This window comes from Heterodontus francisci, chromosome 6 (genome assembly GCF_036365525.1).
Source record: "Heterodontus francisci isolate sHetFra1 chromosome 6, sHetFra1.hap1, whole genome shotgun sequence".
Lineage (NCBI taxonomy): Eukaryota > Metazoa > Chordata > Chondrichthyes > Heterodontiformes > Heterodontidae > Heterodontus > Heterodontus francisci.
In genome coordinates, this window is record NC_090376.1 from 30,541,811 (window position 1) to 30,561,654 (window position 19,844).

The 19,844-nt window shown below is 42.6% G+C and overlaps 1 protein-coding gene across 1 annotated transcript in view; it reads right to left on the reverse strand.

The window, feature by feature from the left end:
• The window catches only part of gpr143 (G protein-coupled receptor 143), an 82,042-nt gene that overhangs the window by 47,228 nt on the left and 14,970 nt on the right, over positions 1 to 19,844 (reverse strand). The window contains exons 2-6 of the mRNA XM_068033406.1: positions 15,036 to 15,142; positions 14,739 to 14,833; positions 6,407 to 6,499; positions 4,693 to 4,802; positions 3,238 to 3,346 (exon numbers count right to left, since the gene is read on the reverse strand). Of these exons, the coding sequence (XP_067889507.1) occupies positions 3,238 to 3,346; positions 4,693 to 4,802; positions 6,407 to 6,499; positions 14,739 to 14,833; positions 15,036 to 15,142 (514 nt within the window). The remainder of the gene's footprint in view (positions 1 to 3,237; positions 3,347 to 4,692; positions 4,803 to 6,406; positions 6,500 to 14,738; positions 14,834 to 15,035; positions 15,143 to 19,844) is intronic.

The window sequence follows — 19,844 nt, forward strand, 5'->3', positions numbered from 1 at the left end:
TACCCCTTGTGTTTTTCTCTCTCTCTTGCCTGCGAGGGAGGTTATATCACAGACTCCCAGGGGTCTGCAGACCCAGTCTGCAAACCACTGCACGAACACTATAAAATAAAAACCCAAAATAAAATCCCATGGGATCCAGGGAAATGCAGCAAGGTGGATACAAAATTGGCTCAGTGGCAGGAAACAAAGGGTAATTGTTGACGGCTGTTTTAGCAACTGAAGGGCCGTTTCCAGTGGTATTCTGCAGGGCTCAATACTGAGTACCCTGCTTTTTGTGTATATATTAACGATTTGGATGTAAATGTAGGGGGCATGATCAAGAAGTTTGCAGACAACACAAAGATTGGCCGTGTGGTAGATAGCGAGGAGGATAGCTGTAGGAAGATATTGATGGTCTGGTCAGATGGGCAGAAAAGTGGCAAATGGAATTCAACCTGGAGAAGTGTGAGGTGATGCATTTGGGGAGGTCAAACAAGGCAAAGGAATACACGATGAATGGGAAAATACTAAGTTTAGAGGAAGTGAGGGACCTTGGAGTGAATGTCCACAGATCCCTGAAGGGAGCAGGACAGGTCGATAAGGTGGTTAAGGTGGCATATGAAATCCTTTCCTTTATTAGCCGAGGTATAGAATATAAGAGCAGGGAGGTTATGCTGGAACTGTATAACTCATTGGTTAGGCCACAACTTGAGTACTGTGTACAGTTCTGGTCACCTCATTACAGAAAGGATGTAATTGCACTAGAGAGGGTACAGAAGAGATTTACAAGGATGTTGCCAGGACTGGAAAAATGCAGCTATGAGGAAAGATTGGATAGGCTGGGGTTGTTCTCCTTGGAACAAGGAAGGCTGAGGGAAGATTTGATTGAGATGTACAAAATTGTGAGGGGCCTGGGTAGAGTGGAGGTGAAGGGTCTATTCACATTAGCAGAGAGGTCAGTGACGAAGGGGCAAAGATTTAAAGTGATTGGTAGAAAAATTATCGGGGAGATGAGGAAAAACTTTTGCACCCAGAGGATGGTGGGGGTCTGGAACTCATTTGGAAAGGGTAGTTGAGGCAGAGACCCTCAACTCATTTAAAAAGGGTCTGGATATGCACCTCAAGTGCCGTAATCTGCAGGGCTACGGACCAAATACTGGAAGGTGGGATTAGAATAGGTAGATTGTTTTTCAGCCGGCACAGACATGATGGGCCAACTGGCCTCTTCCTGTGCCTTAAACTTTCTATGATGATTCAAACACAATGGTTATCAAATAGATTAGTAATCACTGACCCCCATCTAAATTATACTAATTATGAATTTAAATCTGATATAGAATTTCTGAAATATTTAGTCGAAGAACATTTAATTACCATTTTAAGCAGAAGAGGCAATAAGTGCCGTTGATTCACTATAAAGGTGAACCATGATCAGAAATATTGAAGTAATGACTGGGATTTACTGAGAAATAAATTCAGCATCATCTAACGAGCAGTATGTGTCTGAAAGCAGAGTCGCGTGATGGGGGATTTCATCAATAAACCTTTTGTGGACAGTGTTTAAAAACAGCCCGGGCTATCTGCTGCCACAACTCACCATCTGGCCCTCCAGAGAAGTCACAGTGATAACGGAGGCTGAAGAGTGAACCAGAGGTTTGCCCTTGTGTTCACGCAGGAACATGTGGTGGCTCCGGGGAGGGAGGGGAATTGTTGCTGATTATGTTATTTTGCTGCAAAATGAAGCTGCAACAAGCAGCGCAGAACTTTCTGCCTGAATAACGTGGCTGCCCTTCACAGCATCTGCGGTCACAATCACCGGGCTTCCTCTTCCCTCCAATCAGAATTGCATTTAATAACATTCTTGTCCATTGCATAATGCGAGGTAATGCAATGACAATCATGCACCCCATCCGAGGCTCTAAACCGGCTCCTGTCTCCAGATGCTGTTCATTACTCCAGTTACACATCTTGGCTCCGCTTCCAAAACAAAATTGCAAGTTTTAAAAGTCTGATCGAAAGATCACAAGAAAACCTCAGAAATCTTGCAATGGATTTGTGAGAGTTGGCATGTCTGCTAAAAGCACTAATGAGACGGAGGGCCAGTTAAATAATTTTTTTTTTTTTTAATAAGAGTGTTGATTGAAGGAGGCAGATGGACCAGGTCATGGTGCCACAGGAGAGGTAATGTCTACTTAACCACTGGAACATATTGGTTTAGTGTTGTGTCCAAAGGACAGCATTCTCTCAGTACCACCCTTGTACATTAGCCCACATGAATTAAAAGTCACAAACTCACTCACATTCAATGGAGTGTAATGTACAAGTCACTGCAAGTGATGCTTTCTGTCTCATGAAAGTGAAGCATTCTTCTTTCATAAGTTGCAGTACTGGGGTCCAAATCAAAGGCAGCTATTATCTTCTATTATCTTCATGTGGGCAGCACAGTGGCGCAGTGGTTAGCACTGCAGCCTCACAGCTCCAGGGACCAGAGTTCAATTCTGGGTACTGCCTGTGCGGAGTTTGCAAGTTCTCCCTGTGACCGTGTGGGTTTTCGTCGGGTGCTCCGGTTTCCTCCCACCGCCAAAGACTTGCAGGTGATAGGTAAATTGGCCATTGTAAATTGCCCCTAGTGTAGGTAGGTGGTAGGGAATATGGGATTACTATAGGGTTAGTATGAATGGGTGGTTCTTGGTCGGCACAGACTCGGTGGGCCGAAGGGCCTGTTTCAGTGCTGTATCTCTAAATAAATGTGTCACATAGAATATCATAATTCCATTGTTCCCTCCCATTTCAGAAAAATCAGAATTACATTTAATAACATTCTTGCCCACTACATAATGTGAGGTAATGCAATGAATATCTGCCTCGACAGCATTGAGTAGACCATTGTTCTTACTGTACAAGAGATTTAGCTGCAACAATTCCTTCAGATCTGTAATTTGATTACAATCAGTAAAAGCCTAACTGTGAACCTCTGCTTTCTGTGACTGATGCAGCTCAATTGAAAATTTCAAAATGGAGATGGATAGATTTTTGCTAGCTAAGGGTATCAAGGCATAGAGTTAAGTTACAGATCAGCCATGGGGGAGCAGGATCACGGGACTGAATGAGCTATATTCCAATTCAGCCTTGGTTTAAGACACCATTATTTAACACCACACCTTGTCATTATGGCAATTTTGGACAAAAACAAACAGATAATTTTATTTCAGCAAGTGGAAACCAGGTAATTCCCATAAATACATTATTGTGCCTTACCAAATAACAAAGACGAGCAGAATCTTGAAAAACCTCAATTTAATCTGAGTCCCCAAACGCCTTTCATTTTCTGTGTATATGCCTTGTCTTCCCTTCAACAGTGAAGCAACTGAAAAAGAATATTTCCTTTGAATCTAACACTACGGTTATACTTTCAAATCTAAATTCTAGTACAGTCAGATGGAAGTTTCAAACAATTTGAATGAAACAATATTTTTCAATATTGCAATTGATGTGATTAATGTGCATGCGAAAAGAATGGTTGGCAGTGAGTACAAGCTGTGAACAGTCTTGAAAAATGTTACAAACAGCACAATGTTGTCACAAGATTTTTCTCGTGAACGAGTGGATCTCACATGATGGCACTCATACATTAAATTAAAAAAGGGTGATTGAATCCTTAAATAGATTCATGCTGCTCACCCACCCCTATTGCATAAATAAGTGAAAATGAATGGCCCTCACTCAACCCATCAGGTAAATAAATAGATGTACCCCTCACTCACCTAGTTACATAGATAAATCTGTGCCCCATCACCCATTCCAGCTACATAAAGATATAAATCATTCACTTCATAAACCATTAAGGGCATATGTGCACTCTAGCCACATGCAAAGTATTGGCAGGCCAGATAGTGAGGGCAGATCAGAGTGGGATGTCCAGCGCATTCATGCCAACTGGCACTTTGAGGCATTGGTTCCCATAGGCCAGTCACTGACAGAGTAAAGGAGTTACGAATCACATGATTTCTATTCTCATTCATCAAGCATAGGGGGAGTTATGGGTCACAGTTCCTGCAAACAAGATTGCTAGAAAACAATATATACTCAAATGCGAAAATCACTTATGAAAAGGAAACACTCCACTTTAAAAAAAAAATTAATTCTACTATTCATGCTGTTAGGAAGGGCGAAGCCTATTAGGTCACATATTAGAGGCAGTGGGAAATGATATAAAGCTCATGGTAATGCAGAAGCTATAAGCAGAATGGTACTGTTTATGCCCAGGTGTAAGTACATGATGGGAGGGGTGAGGCCAATGACCGACTATACAGTATCCTTGCTGGAGTGCAGCTCTGCAGGTGAAAATTACATCATGCACTTGACCGTTATCATGTGAGATTCTTGACTGAGTGCTGTTGGACTAAATCAACCATGAGGTGCATCACAGTTAGCTTAACATCCACACAAACACATTTCCAGTAGGAGTCACTGCATAGCAATCACCAGAGCTGCTTTCCCCTCCTTTAATCAGGAGGGGTGGGTGGGGGGGGGGGGCACGGAGTTCATTTGAGTGAAGTTCAGCGGAGCACAAACCAGGAACTAAACTGGAGAGCTTCCTATATGTATGGCTGCTGAAGCCATCGAGGATCTTTTTTAAAAAATGCAGAAAAAACTGTGCAATAATTCTGGAATAAAATCAAAATTAATATTGGACATTTGTACAAGCCATACCTGCAGATGCAGTTTTCCCAAACAGAATGGGATTAACAAGCAGAACAATCAACAGAGGTGCGTAGGTCGTGATGTAATGTGGGATTGCATGTTCCAGTCCATTTTCACAGCTGGAAGATAATCCAGTTTAAGTGAATTTCAAACAGGATATATTTTTTGGTTACCATAAAAATCATGTTATGATGACAGTATGTTACAGAGAAGGTTTATTATATAGATTTTTAAAAATAAGCCCAAACCAAAAGTTGCAAATTACTGGGGTAGGATTACATTTTTTTTTTAAATTCATTCATGGGATGTGGGCATTGCTGACTAGGCCAGCATTTATTGCCCATCCCTAATTGCCCTTGAGAAGGTGGTGGTGAGCTGCCTTCTTGAACCGCTGCAGTCCATGTGAGGTAGGTACACCCACAGTGCTGTTAGGAAGGAAGTTCCAGGATTTTGACTCAACGACAGTGAAGGAACGGCGATATAGTTCCAAGTCAGGATGGTGAGAGACTTGGAGGGGAACTTGCAGGTGGTAGTGTTCCCATGCATCTGCTGCCCTTGTCCTTCTAGTTGGTAGAAGTCGCGGGTTTGGAAGGTGCTGTCTAAGGAGCGTTGCTGCGGTGTATTTTGTAGATGGTACACACTGCTGCCACTGTGCATCGGTGGTGGAGGGAGTGAATGTTTGTAGATGGGGTGCCAATCAAGTGGGCTGCTTTGTCCTGGATGGTGTTGAGCTTCTTGAGTGTTGTTGGAGCTGCACCCATCCAGGCAAGTGGAGTGTATTCCATCACACTCCTGACTTGTGCCTCGTAGATGGTGGACAGGCTTTGGGGAGTCAGGAGGTGAGTTACTCGCCGCAGGATTCCTAGCCTCTGACCTGCTTTTGTAGCCACGGTATTTATATGGCTACTCCAGTTCAGTTTCTGGTCAATGGTAGCCCCTAGGATGTTGATAGTGGGGGATTCAGCAATGGTAATGCCATTGAATGTCAAGGGGAGATGCTTAGATTCTCTCTTGTTGGAGATGGTCATTGCCTGGCACTTGTGTGACACGAATGTTACAACCTAAGCCTGGATATTGTCCAGGTCTTGCTGCATTTCTACACGGACTGCTTCAGTATCTGAGGAGTCGTGAATGGTGCTGAACATTGTGCAATCATCAGCGAACATTCCCACTTCTGACCTAATGATTGAAGGAAGGTCATTGATGAAGCAGCTGAAGATGTTTGGGCCTAGGACACTACCCTGAGGAACTCCTGCAGTGATGTCCTGGAGCTGAGACGATTGACCTCCAACAACCACAACCATCTTCCTTTGCGTTAAGTATGACTCCAACCAATGGAGAGTTTTCCCCCTGATTCCCATTGACTTCAGTTTTGCTACGGCTCCTTGATGCCATACTCGGTCAAATGCTGCCGATGTCAAGGGCAGTCACTCTCACCTCTTGAGTTCAACTCTTTTTTGCACCTATGTTTATTTTACTTCACAAGACAGTTAATTTTTGGTGTCATAAAGTATCATGAAAGCCACACTTTCCAAAAAACAGATTTAAAAGTAGCATCAAGGGTTAAAATTCGACTTCTACCATCTCAGAGAATGTGCTGCATTAAGTGTACATCAGTATTAAACAAATATATTGAAAAAAAATTGCTGCAAACTGCATCAGATTCCTGAAAGCCAAAAGTGAGAACAGAACAAAATGCATCTAAATTCATGAAGTTACCAACCTGGAAATGGATGGATAATAGAGCATGGCCACACCTTCAACACACAGGAGGATGGCTAGACCCCAGGTCAACATGTGGTACAACACTAGAATACTGAGAAAAAAAACAAAAGCCTTTAACATCACATTTTACCAAGTTTTGGGCATTGAATTTAGAAAACATAGAAAATCGGAGCAGGAGTAGGCCATTCAGCCTGTCAAGCCTGCTCCGCCATTCGAACAGATCATGACTGATCTACTACCTCTATGCCCTTTTTCCCCACTATCCCCATATCCCTCGATGTCGTTAGTATTCAGAAATCTGTTGATTTTTGCCTTGAACATGCTCAATGATTGAGCTTCCACAGCCCTCTGGGGTAGAGAATTCCACAGATTCACCACCCTCTGAGTAAAGAAATTCCTCTTCATCTCAGTCTAATTGGCCTGTCCCTTATTCTAAGTTTTTTTCTTGTTTTTTATTTAAAGAACAGATGGAAAAATGGGTTTAACCCCCAACCTATTTCAGATGCCTTTACAAGGGTCCAAAAGCTCGAAGTTGCACGACATCACAAGACTACAGATACCCATTTTAGCATGAGGTCAGAGACATGAATGTCCTAAATAGCTGCACTTGGACATATGCCATATCTTCATTTGCAATGTCATTTTCCTTCTCCCTTTCTTTTCTGAACTTGCTGATTTATGAAAGGTCTCTATTGGCACCTGCATCCTGGGGTTATCATTGACCAGAAACTGAACTGGACCAGCCATAAAAATACTGTGGCTACAAAAACAGGTCAGAGGCTGGGAATTCTGCAGTAAGTAACTCCCCTCCTGACTCCCCAATGCCTTGTCTACCATCTACAAGACACAAGTCAGGAGTGTGATGGAATACTCTCCATTTGCCTGGGTGAGTGCTGCTCCAAAACCCTCAGGAAGCTCAGCACCATCCAGGACAAAGCAGCCCGCTTGATCGACACCCCATCCGCCACCTTCAACATTCATTCCCTCCACCACTGGCACAGTGGCAGCAGTGTGTACCATATACAAGACACACTGCAGCAACTCACCATGCTTCCTTCAACAGCACCTTCCAAACCCACAACCTCTTCCACCTGGAAGGACAAGGGGAGCGTGCAAGTGAGACCACCACCTCCTGCAAGTTCCCCTCCAAGTCACTCACCATCCTGACGTGGAACTAGATTACCGTTCTTTCACTGTCGCTAGATCAAAATCCTGGAATTCCCTCCTTAACAGCACTGTGGTGTACCTGCACCAGATGGACTGCAATGGTTCAAGAAGGCAGCTCACCACCACTTTCTCAATGGCAATTAGGGATTGGCAACAAATGCTGGCCTGCCAGTGATGCCCACATCCCATGAAATGAATTTTAAAAAACACTTAAAAGTTCCTTGCTTAAAGTCCCATTCTCCAATTGTGAAGATGGCATCAGTCAAACCCAATCTGTTCCTCACATTATAACATGTACACTAGATAACAGCCAGGAACTGGAACCCTACTTGATTTTCCCTCCTTGGCCAATGGACATGGAGGCCAAATGCAACGTTCTGTTGTTATCCCAATTGAGATCAGTTAATTCATTACAGATCAGTGATCAAATCTGAAACCTTCCTGGTTATTATGTCTCAGTTCCTATTAGATGGAGCATTTATTCATTTCTGGTATATCCAGGATTAAATTAATAGTTATTTGATCATTAAATGCTTTAAAAACAAGCAGCACAGTTTCTTTAAAGGGTGGAGGTTGTTACTACCTTTCAAGCTATAACTAGGTTGACGTGGATTTAAAATATATTCTCTGATTTCCATGAATTCTACTGGTAGTTTCCATACCGTTTATAGCAGCTGATTGACCCTTTGGGACCGATGGGTTTAGCAGTGTGTAGGTCAGGGCTGTGTTCTTGCCCCAACCTTGCTCTTGGTAGGTGCTGACTATATCATGGAGTTAACAACAGAAAAGGTGGGTGTTAAATCAGCCTAGACAATGACTATATGTAGAAAGATCTGGACTTCACCTTGGCTAAATCTGTGGACACCCTCACTAAAGCCTACATTTTTTTTTAAACCCTGGAACCTAGCCTTTGTCTTCAAGGTAAATTGGCCATTAGAAATTGCCCCTAGTATAGGTAGGTGGTAGGGAAATATATAGGGATAGGTGGGGATGTGATAGGAATATGGGATTAGTGTAGGATTAGTGTAAACGGGTGGTTGATGGTCGGCACAGACTCAGTGGGCCGAAGGGCCTGTTTCAGTGCTGTATCTCTAAACTAAAACTAAACTAAGTCAGCTGAAACAAAATGAAAGCGCATTGCCAAGATGTAACATCATTCCAACTACCTTAATAGATGACAATGTACCAAAGACAGTGTGACCAGTGACACAATTCACTTATTTCCCATCTACATGTTGCCCTCAGAGACCGCATCCAAAAACACATCAGGTTCTACATATACACTGATGACACCCAGCCCTACTTCTTCATCTCACTCACCATCTTGGATTTGTCACACTACTTGTCTGACATCCATAGAAACATAGGAAATAGCAAGAGTAGGCCATTTGGCCCTTCAGGCCTGCTCCGCCATTCAAAAAAGATCATGGCTGATTGTCTAATTCAGTATCCTGTTCTGGATTCCAGTACTGGATCAAGCCGCAATTTTCTCCTACTAAATATTGGGAAGAACAAAGTCGTTGCTTTTGGTTCCTGCCACAAACTCTGTTCCCTAGCCACCAATTCCAGCCCTTTCTTTGGCCACTATCTGAGGCTGAACTAGAACATACACAGCCTTGGTGTTATATTTGACCCTGAAATCAGCTTCCTTAACATTGCCCATCCCTGATTCTGCCTCAAACTTATCTGCTGCTGAATCTCTCATTCATGTCTTTGTTACCTCTAGATTTATCTATCTAATGCTGTCCTGACTGGCCTCCCATCTTCCACCCTCAAAAGCAGAAGGGTTCTACAAGGGGCAGGCAATTCTGCCTAGCAGATCTCCTCCCAGGCAATATCAGTGAAAATGTCACACTCAGTCTCTGACCCCAGTCTATCTCTACCACATATCCCACCATAACTAAGACTGCCTATTTCCAACTCCATAACATCACCCAACTTTGCCTCTGCCCCAGCTTATCTGCTACTGAAACCCGCATCCATGCCTTTGTTACCTCTAGACTTGACTATTCCAACACACTCCTGGCTAGCTTCCCACATTCTACCATCTGTAAACTTGAGTTCATCCAAAACACTGCTGCCCATTTCCTAACTTGCCCATCACCAAACATCACTGACCGACATTGGCTCCCAGTCTGACAACACCTCAATTTTAATATTCTCATTCTTGTTTTTAAATCCCTCCATAGCCTCACCTCTTCCCATCTCTATAACCTCCTCCAACAGCCCTACAGCTCTGAGATCCCTGCATTCTCAGATATAAAAACAGCAAGTGCTGGAAATACTCAGCAGGTCAGGCAGCATCTGTGGAGAGAGAAGCAGAGTTAACACTTCAGATCTGTGACGTTTCATCAGAACTGGTAAAGGTTACAAAAGAATTAGGTTTTAAGCAAGTGAGGGGGGGGGGGGGAATGGTGGGGAAGAGAAAAAAGGGGAGGGGTGTGATAGGACAGAGGGCAAGAGATTAAATAACAAGGCTGTCCTAAGACAAAGGCAAAGAGGTGTGTTAATAGTTGTGGTGAAAGACAAAGCATTAGTCCAGAGAGACTGTTAGTCGTGGAATAATGAGCAGCTCTGTCTACATGAAAAGAGGCACATGGTTAATAAAATAAAATATAATATAAAAATAAAGGCCAGTCATGCTCTGAATTTATTGAAGTTAATGTTCAGGCGCAAGGCTGGAGAGTGCCTAATCGAAAGATCAGGTGCTGCTCCTCAAGCTTGCGTTGATGTTCACTGGAACACTGGAGCAGGCTAAAGACAGAAATGTTGGCATGAGTTGGGAGGCGGTGGGAGGTGGGGGAAAGAATTGTTCAAATGGAAAGCAACCAGAAGCTCGGGGTCATGCTTTCAGACTGAGTGGAGATATGGAGGTGTTCTGCAAAGCGGTCACTCAAACTACGTTTGGTCTCCCCAGTGTAGAGGAGACCACATTGTGAGCATCGATACCTGACTAATCAACTACCGCAGTCTTGGCTGATAGATCATTACTAACTCCTCTGATTTGGACACCTCATTCCCTACCCAGATTCTGACCCTAGCAGAGCATTCACTTCCAAACCATCACCAACATGGAAGCAGCCACAATGCAAACCCAGAATAACACGGGACAATTTTACATTGACTTCCCTTGACAGCATGGGCCTTACTGACAAGACAGAAATGAGAGTCCTGAACCATAAGAAGCTGGCAGCAACAACGTCTGTTTATGGATAAGCCCCATGACAACGAAAACAACTCCCGTGAGCCAGTTCATTAAGACTAATTTGTGGGCTGCTACCTTTGATAGTAAGGCTACCAATAAAGATGACGAGTTCCTTCTTGTATACCGTTTCAGTACCTTCCACAAAATAGCACTGCTGAGCTGTTGCTCACTTCAGTCTTGTGAAAAACAAAAACAACAGAAATGCTGGGCTGAAATTGATACTTCCGCCATGGATTTCGGCGGCAGACGGGCCGCATGTCACGCAGCCGCCGCAATATTCAGCGCGGTGGCTCATTTAATTATTTGGGGCAGAATGACCCTCCGCCCCAGAATCGTGGATGGGGTGGGCTGTCCATCCCCCGCAATGGCATCAGCTGCCTGTGCGCAGACGCTGACACCATTTTTAAAGGCAATTCAATTTAAATTTAAAGCAACAGGTTAAAAAAAAATACATTTAATTTGCCCCTCTCCCACCCGCCAATAACCACTGAACTAATTACTTGTCCTTCCCCTGCAAAGCACTTACCTTGTCCACCTGACCTCCCCCCCTCCACCAAGTACATAAACTTTACACTGTGACTCTTCCCACCATCCCCTATAGCAATGATAATAGTTTGACCCCACTCCTCACCCCCACAATGAGAAGCTTATCTGCTCCCCGCTCCTCACCAGTGTTACACCTCGGTTCCCCAGACAGGGATCCAAAGATGCGGGAGTGCCGGCTACCGGCATGAATTTCGGACCGGGACAGACGGCAGGAAAGTGAAGGTGATTAATTCAGTGATTTCAATTTATTCACATATGTTAATGGAGGTCCCATCACCGAGCGGCGGGGGGTTGGCGTGCAGCCATGAGGCCCCGCCGCCAACATCAGGCCAGGCCCTCACAGCCTCGGGGTGCATCGCAACCCCCTCCTGGAGGCATTTTCCAGCCTTCCCCGCCACGACCTCTGGGGTGGGGGAGGGGTCTGTAAAATTCAGCCCACTGTTTTTGCAGCGTTCTCCAAACCTGTTGAGAACAGATTCGACCTTGATGCATCTGTACTGCTGTTTATAGTATACATCACATGTTCAGTCTGTGTACAAATGTTTTCCTATTCATTTCCATGACGTGTGTCATAGGTGATTTAAACTGTTTACTCGCACTATTTAGGCAACATATTGGGCTGAATTTTACAGATCCCCCAACGTCAGGGATTGTGGTAGGAGGAGCGGGGGGCAGAAAATGCCTCCGGCAGAGGCCTAGCACGGGCCTCAACGCCGGGAAGACCCAACCCGATATTGCCAGCGGCGGCAAGGCCTCGTGACGGCCCTCCCAGCCACTCAGCGACGCAAGCTAAATCTGCATATTTAATAAAATGCAAATGAATGAATAAATGACCACCCGCTCCCGACGTCTGTTCCGGTGCAATATTGGTGCCGGTGGCCAGCTGGTGGAGAGAGGGGAGGGGGGAGCAGTTAAGTTTCTCAGTCTGGGGATGGGGGAGGGGGAGGAAAGCAGCGTCGGAGAAACTTCATTGGTCTGGGGGTGGTGGAAAGGGATAAAGTTTAAAGTTGATGAACTTTGGTGGGGTGAGGGCAGGGGGAGGTCAGGAGCACATGGTAAGTGTTTTGGGGGAGTGGGAGGATGGTGGGAGAGGGTCAGGATAAATTTATTTAAGTTTTCAATTTCACTGCAGCTTTAAAAATGCAAATGAAATGTAAGACCTCGAAGCCCTTTAAAAATGACATCAGCGCCTGCGCAAAGGCTGCTGACGCCATTGCCGGGGACGGACAGCCCACCCCTGCCATAGCATCGGGGCAGGGGAGGGAGGGTGCGTCCCGGCCATTTAAATGACCGTCATTGGTCACGTCCACTGCCAATTTCTGTGGTGGCAATGTAAAATCCATCCCATTGTCTTGGTTGACTATTCCATATCTAGCCAAAATAATTCTGGAATTATGGCAGGCTTTATCTGTTTGTGGGGAAATCACACAAATCATGGCACTAATGATATTTCCTAAATCTTTCCGGCATCAAAAAAGTTATATTCTTGCTGTTATTTTACAGAACTGACAGACCTCAGGAATCCATTCTTACTTAGATAAATATACTTTAGGAATTCACATTTTAAAATCTAGCTTCATTCTCCACTCGCTAAATTGATCCCATTTGTTTTTGCTTAATCACTTTTTTTAAAATTTACAAGCTGTTCAAGTATCACGGCAACTCACTGTGTGGGAATATCAGTAACAACAACGTTATGCAGGCACATCAAATCAAATTTTAACATATCCGTTTTGAACAAAAACACGCCAACATGGTCAAAATGTGAATTTTAAGAACATCGAACAAAGTCAACAGTCAAGTAAGTGCATTAAAATATGGAAGAAAACCCCACTTAGCTCATCACAACTCTTCCCTTTAACACCCTCCCATCTGAGCATCCAAATACATATTGAAAATCCCAAATATTCTCAGGGCTCTAACTCCAGTGGAACCACAAGTGAAATTGCAGATACAGCCATTTTCTTGGCCGTTCCACTGAAGCAGCCAATTGGAACCCCTGCAGATTTTCAGGCTCCATGTTTCACTACTCTGCTTGGCTATTCCAAACATTCATCACATCTTTAAGCAGAGAAACTCCTTTAATACCAAGTTCAATTTACTTTATGCTAATTTAAATTTATGCCAATTTAAATTTATGCCATTTAATTCCACTTTCCTAACTTAGGCCTCTGATTTCTCCAGCATTTCAGTTGATCTGCATCAGATGGCAGCAGCCACACGCTGTGAGGCAAGACTGATCCCTTGCAATTCCTACCGAGCCCACTCACAGGGTGATCTTGATGACTAACCTATTTAATGGCCCTATTCAACACAATGGCACCTGGATTAGGAATAAAGGAGGCTGAATCATTAGTCCTCGACTATTACTTAGAAAGATTGGACATGTGTAACAATACTTAAACAAGCTGCACTCCTAACAGTCAAAACAGAATTATGTTATGAGATAGGATTTCTAGCCAACTGATAGAAATCACTTGTGATTCTTCCCATTGAGAACTGATAGAAAACATTCTTCATCATTGGGAATAGTGATATATTAAAAATTTATTTGGTAATGGGTTAAAGAGGATGGTTTTAATGGTGCAGTACATTCCCTTGTGATTTGGTTCTAGTACAGCTGGAGCCAGTGAGTGCTAATTATTTCACTATGTGCTACAGATTGCAGCACTGAAATACTCAAGGCAACAATTTTCAGAAGTTCATTTTCCTTTTAAAAAAAAAAGGATTTTCAATTCAGTGGGATATTCGAACAGTAGCTTTGCATGTTTAAATTTACCATATGAATCATGAACACAAAAAATGAAGTCTGTAAATGGGAAGAATCACAAGTGAATCACAGCTGGCAGCTTGCTGAGAACGTTTAATGTTGGCTCCCTAGAAATTTCCAAAAAAGAAAAAATCTTTCCAGTAACTGCAATCTGGTGTTATAGAAACACAGGTTATTAGGAAATGGTATTAAGTTGATCCCTTTTCAATTAACGTTAACCCCATAATTTTGTAATATCCCTTGACTTCTCTTTTTAGCTCATATCCAACTACCTTTTTACACTGTATACACTTTTACCGGACTTCCCTGTAACTTTTCTACAAATTTGTTACTCGGTGTAAAAAAAAAGTTCACTTCCCTCCTTACTGCCAACTTCTCATTTCTCACTTGTGTCCTTTGAAACCTGCAACATAAGCGGACAATGTGCTGCGATCAATTTTCGTTAATCCCCTTTATAAAAATTGAGGATTTCGGCATTCCTGTTGGATGATATTTCTTGGCAATGTCTTAAGGTGGTACCTTTAAGCATGTTGAGTCTTTAAACACTAGCAGTAAATTAAGAAACGTTAGTACTTCACTTGTGGCTGGAATGTAGTAAGCTCCTGTATGCTATTCACTAATACATAGATTCTGTGAAGTTACCTTAGTCCTGAAGATCGCTTTACAACAAGATAGGCATCCACAGCATAGCAGAACAGCCACCAGAAGGTGGCACTATAGAACAGTTGAATCCAAATCTGCTTGGTGACAGGGACAAAAATTAGAATATTTTTGTTGTTTTGCAGAATTAAACCATTCGCATTGCTATTATAAAGAGATAATAGGTGTATAAGAAGAGCCATCAATCCATAAACTTGTTTCAATATCTTAACTGAAATATTCAAAAAAATTAAGAAGCAAATACTCAGTATTAAAGCTTCAGAAGCGGCTCCTACTCACAGCACTAGCGACACAGAAAGCTGCTGGCCATGATTCAGTACCATTAACTGAGATTCTTGTAACAAAATCTGGGAAGCCAAGCCACACCGAAGATCTGGTTATTATTCCTTAAAGAAAAAGGTAAACATAATTTGAGAGAATATGGAGCACGCAGCAAAAAGCTACATTTTGGGGTGGGGGGAGAAATTACTTAAAAAGACACAGAATAGAATTTCAAGTAAAATGAGATGCATCGGAATGTATTTGGACCTCGCAGAAAAACAATTTGCTGCATTTGTCATAATTGTACCTAGGATTCCAGAGTTATAAATTGTAACATATTATGCAATGGATATCCTTCCGAATGCACCTATTTCAGAAGTGAAATTCAGAATTTAACTTTTTCAGATTTATATTTGTTGTTGAGGTTGCTAGTGACGAAAAAACGTGCCCATTTTCAGAACTCCTTTCTGTTATCAAGCAGCACCTCCCCTTGCCAAACCCCTGCTAAAATGCAGGGTCAAATAAGGAGGCATTTTGAAGGAAGTTGCTAGGAACATGATTGTTGCCTTCTGCCCTAGCCCTGTGAAGGAGTGTGACATCAATCCACTAGCAGGGAAAAAGGGTTACAAGGATCACCAGGATATATTTCCTGGAGAAAAGGATCGTAGCGAAAGGATGGGGTACAGTTAACAAAAAAAGTCATGGAAAAAGCTTTTGTCAATTAATTGTACTTCCCATCCTGTGAATGTTACCCAGGCTCGAGGCAAAAGACACTGCCTTATATATTTAGAATTGTTGGTTTGCTGCTCTACATTAGCCTCTACCATAGAGTTTAATCTGAATTTCTACGCTCTCAGGTGTAACCGGTTACCAGCCAGATCACTTGCACTAACGTGTCTTATTTAAAATTAGACATTCATTCTTGGAATGTGGGCTTCACTGGCAAGGCTGGCATTTCTTGCTATCCACTTAAGATGCTGCTGCAGGGCCACCTTCTCTGAAGAAGTGTCAGCCATGGCTCAGTGATAGTACTCCCACTTCAGAGAGCAGAAATAGGAAGATAGGGAGGATCAACATGTGGCTTGAGGCATGGTGCAGGAGGGAGAACTTCAGATTCTTGGGACATTAGGATCAGTTCTGGTGCAGGACGCACCGATTCCAAAGGGATGGGTTGCACCTCAACAGGACTGGGAACAATATCCTCACAGGGAGGTTCACTAATGTGGCCGGGGAGGGTTTAAATTAAATTGACAGGGGGATGGGCACCAGCATAAAGAAGTAGAAAAGAGGAATAAGGTGCATAAAGGAGTGAGTGCATTGGATAGTACTAGAGAAGGAAGTAATCTGCTCCTATCTAATATGGTACTAACACCGACTACAAAGAATGCAAAGACAGGCTTACAATGCATGTATGTAAACGCACGGCCTGTGGTAAATAAGGTTAATGATCTACAAACACAAAAAGCTATGCGGGAATATGATGTAGTGGCAATAACAGAAAAGTGCCTTAAAAATGGTGAAGATTGGTGCTCAATATTCAAGGATACAAAGTGTTCAGAAAAGATAGGGAAGGAAATTAACAAATTAGACAAAGAGACTGAGAGTAATGTATATAAGTTTGTTGACAAAACAAAGCTAGGTGGGAATACAAACTGTGAGGAGGACACAAAGAGGCTGCAAACAGGCTAAGTGACAAATGGAATATAATGGGGAGTTGGGGGGGGGGGGGGTGGCAAGTGTGAGGTTATTCTCTTTGGTAGTAACAATAAAAAAGCAGATTTTTTTTTTAAATGGTGTGAAACTTGTAAATCTTGATGTTCAGAGGGACTTGGGTGTACTTGTACAAGGAACACAAAGTTAACATGCAGGTACAGAAAGCAATAAGGAAAGCAAATGGCACGTTGGCTTTTATTGCAAGGGGATTGGAGTACAAGAATAAAGAGGTCTTTCTACAATTGTACAGGGCTTTGGTGAGACTACATCTGGAGTACTGTGTGCAATTCTGGTCTCCATATTTAAAGGAAGGATATACTTGTATCGGCGGGCAGCCATAAAGACGGGGCTAAAGTGTGGTGAGTCGAAGAGACTTAGTAGTTGGCAGGAAAAAAGAGAGGCGCAAGGGGAGAGCCAACTGTGTAACAGCCCCGACAAACAAATTTCTCTGCAGCACCTGTGGAAGAGCCGGTCACTCTAGAATTGGCCTTTATAGTCACTCCAGGCGCTGCTTCACAAACCACTGACCACCTCCAGGCGCTTATCCATTGTCTCTCAAGATAAGGAGGCCAAAGAAGTACAGTGAAGGTTCCCTTGATTAGTCCCTGGGATGAGGGTTGTCCTATGATGAGAGTTTTAGATTGGGTCTATATTCTCAGAGGGTTGTGGATGCTCCATCCTTGAATATGTTTAAGGCAGAGACAGACAGATTTTTGGTCTCAGGGAATCAAGGGATATCGGGAGCAGATGGGAAAGTGGAGTTGAGCCAAACAGCAAGCTCAACAGGCTGTATGGTCTAGTCCTGCTCCTATCTCTTATGTTCTTATAAAAAAAGGGAAGTGGGGTGGCAGTACTAGTTAGGGAAAACATTGAAGTGTTGGGAAAGAGCAAAGACAGAACCCATTTGGTTAGAGTTGAGGAGCAAAAAAAAGGGTATGATCACACTACTGGAGGTATTCTATAGGCCTCTAAGTAGTGAGGCAGAGAAATCAGAGATGTGCAAGAACTATAACATGGTGATATTAGGGGATTTTAATTAACTTTATCCCAATTGATATTTGGGTAGAGTAAAGGGTAAGGAGGGGGTGGAATTTCTGAAACGTGGACAGTGGAACGTCCTTGACCAATATGTTCTTGGTTCAATAAATAAGGAGACCAGTACTGTACACAGTACTCCATTGCGGTCTCACCAATGCCCTTTATAACTGAAGCACAACCTCCCTACTTTTGTATTCAATTCCCCTTGCAACAAATTATAACATTCTATTAGCTTTCCTGATTACGTGCTGTATCTGCATACTAACCTTTCGCAATTCATGCACAAGGACACCCAGATCCCTCTGCATCTCAACTCTGCAATTTATCACCATTTAGGTAATATGCTTCTTTATTCTACCTGCCAAAATGGACAATTTGACATATTCCCACATTATACTCCATTTGCCAGATCTTTGCCCACTCACTTAACCTATCTATATCCCTTTGTAGCCTCATGTCTTCTTCACAACTTACTTTCCTACCATCTTTGCATCATCAGCAAATTTAGTGACCACACCTTCAATCCCTTCATCCAAGTCATTTATATAAATTGTAAAAAGTTGAGGCCCCAGCACTGATCCCTGCGGCACACCACTCGTTACATCTTGCCAACCAGAAAATGACCCATTTATGCCTATGCTTTCTTTCCTGTTAGCTAGCCAATCTTCTACCATGCCAATGTTACCCCCTACTCCATGAGCTTTTATTTTCTGCAATAACCTTTGATGTGGCACCTTATCAAATGCCTTCTGGAAATCCAAGTACAGTACATCGACCGGTTCCCCTTTATCCACAGCACATTACTTCTTCAAAGAACTCTAATAAATTGGTTAGGCATGATTTCCCTTTCACACAACCATGTTGACTCTGCCTGATTACCTTGAATTTTTCTAATTGCCCTGTTATAACATCTTTAATAATAGCTTCTAACATTTTCCCTAAGATAGATGTTAAGCTAACTGCTCTGTAGTTTTCTGCTTTCTGTCTCCTTCCCTTTTTGAATAAAAGGAGTTATGTTCGCTATTTTCCAATCTAATGGAATCTTCCCAAATCTAGGAAATTTTGGAAAATTAAAATCAATGCATCAACTATCTCACTAGCCACTTCTTTTAACACCCTAGAATGAAGTCCATCAAGATCTGGGGACTTGTCAACCCACAGCTCCAACAATTTGTTCTGTACCGCTTCCCTAGTGACTGTAATTTTCTTAGGTTCTTCCCTCCCTTTCAGTTCCTGATTTACAGCTATTTTTGGGATGTTACTTGTATCCTCTCGTGAAGACCGATACTAAAATAGGTGCTCAATTCATCTGCCATCCCCTTGTTAATTCCCCAGACTCATTTTTTATAGCACCAACGCTCACTAACTTTTTTCAAAAAATATTTATAGAAACTCTTACTGTCTTTATATTTCTCACCAGCTTTCTCCCATACTCTAATTTTTCCCTCCTTTTTAATCTTTTAGTCATTCTTTGCTGCTTTTTATATTCTGTTCAATCTTCTGACCTGCCTCCCGCCTTTGAGCAATTATACGCTTTTTCTTTCATTTTGGTACTATCGTCAACTTTTTTTAGTTAACCATGGATAAAGGGTCCTTCCCTTGGAAGATTTCTTTCTAATTGGAATGCATCAATTCTGTGTATTCTGAAATATCCCCTTAAATGCCCGCCACTGTATCTCTATTGACCTATCCCTTAACCTACTTTGTCAGTTCACTTCAGCTAGCTCTGCTTTCATGCCCTCATAATTGCCTTTATTTATGTTTAAAATACTAGTCTTAGGCCCACTCTTCTCTCCCTCAATCTGAATGTAAAATTCAACCAGATTATGATTGTTGCTGCCTAGGGGCACCTTCACTATGAGGTCATTAATTAATCCTATCTCGTTGCACATTACCAGGTCTAGTACAGTTGCGCTCTGGTTGGCTCCAGAACCTTGTTATGATGGTATTTCTATATTTTAAGTTTTTTTTTTTTTTTGAGGACTCATGTATTTTAGAATTATGGACATTGTTTTATTTGGGAAAACTGAAAAGGATTCCATGGATGTTTTTTTCACTGGGGTCATTGAAAGGATA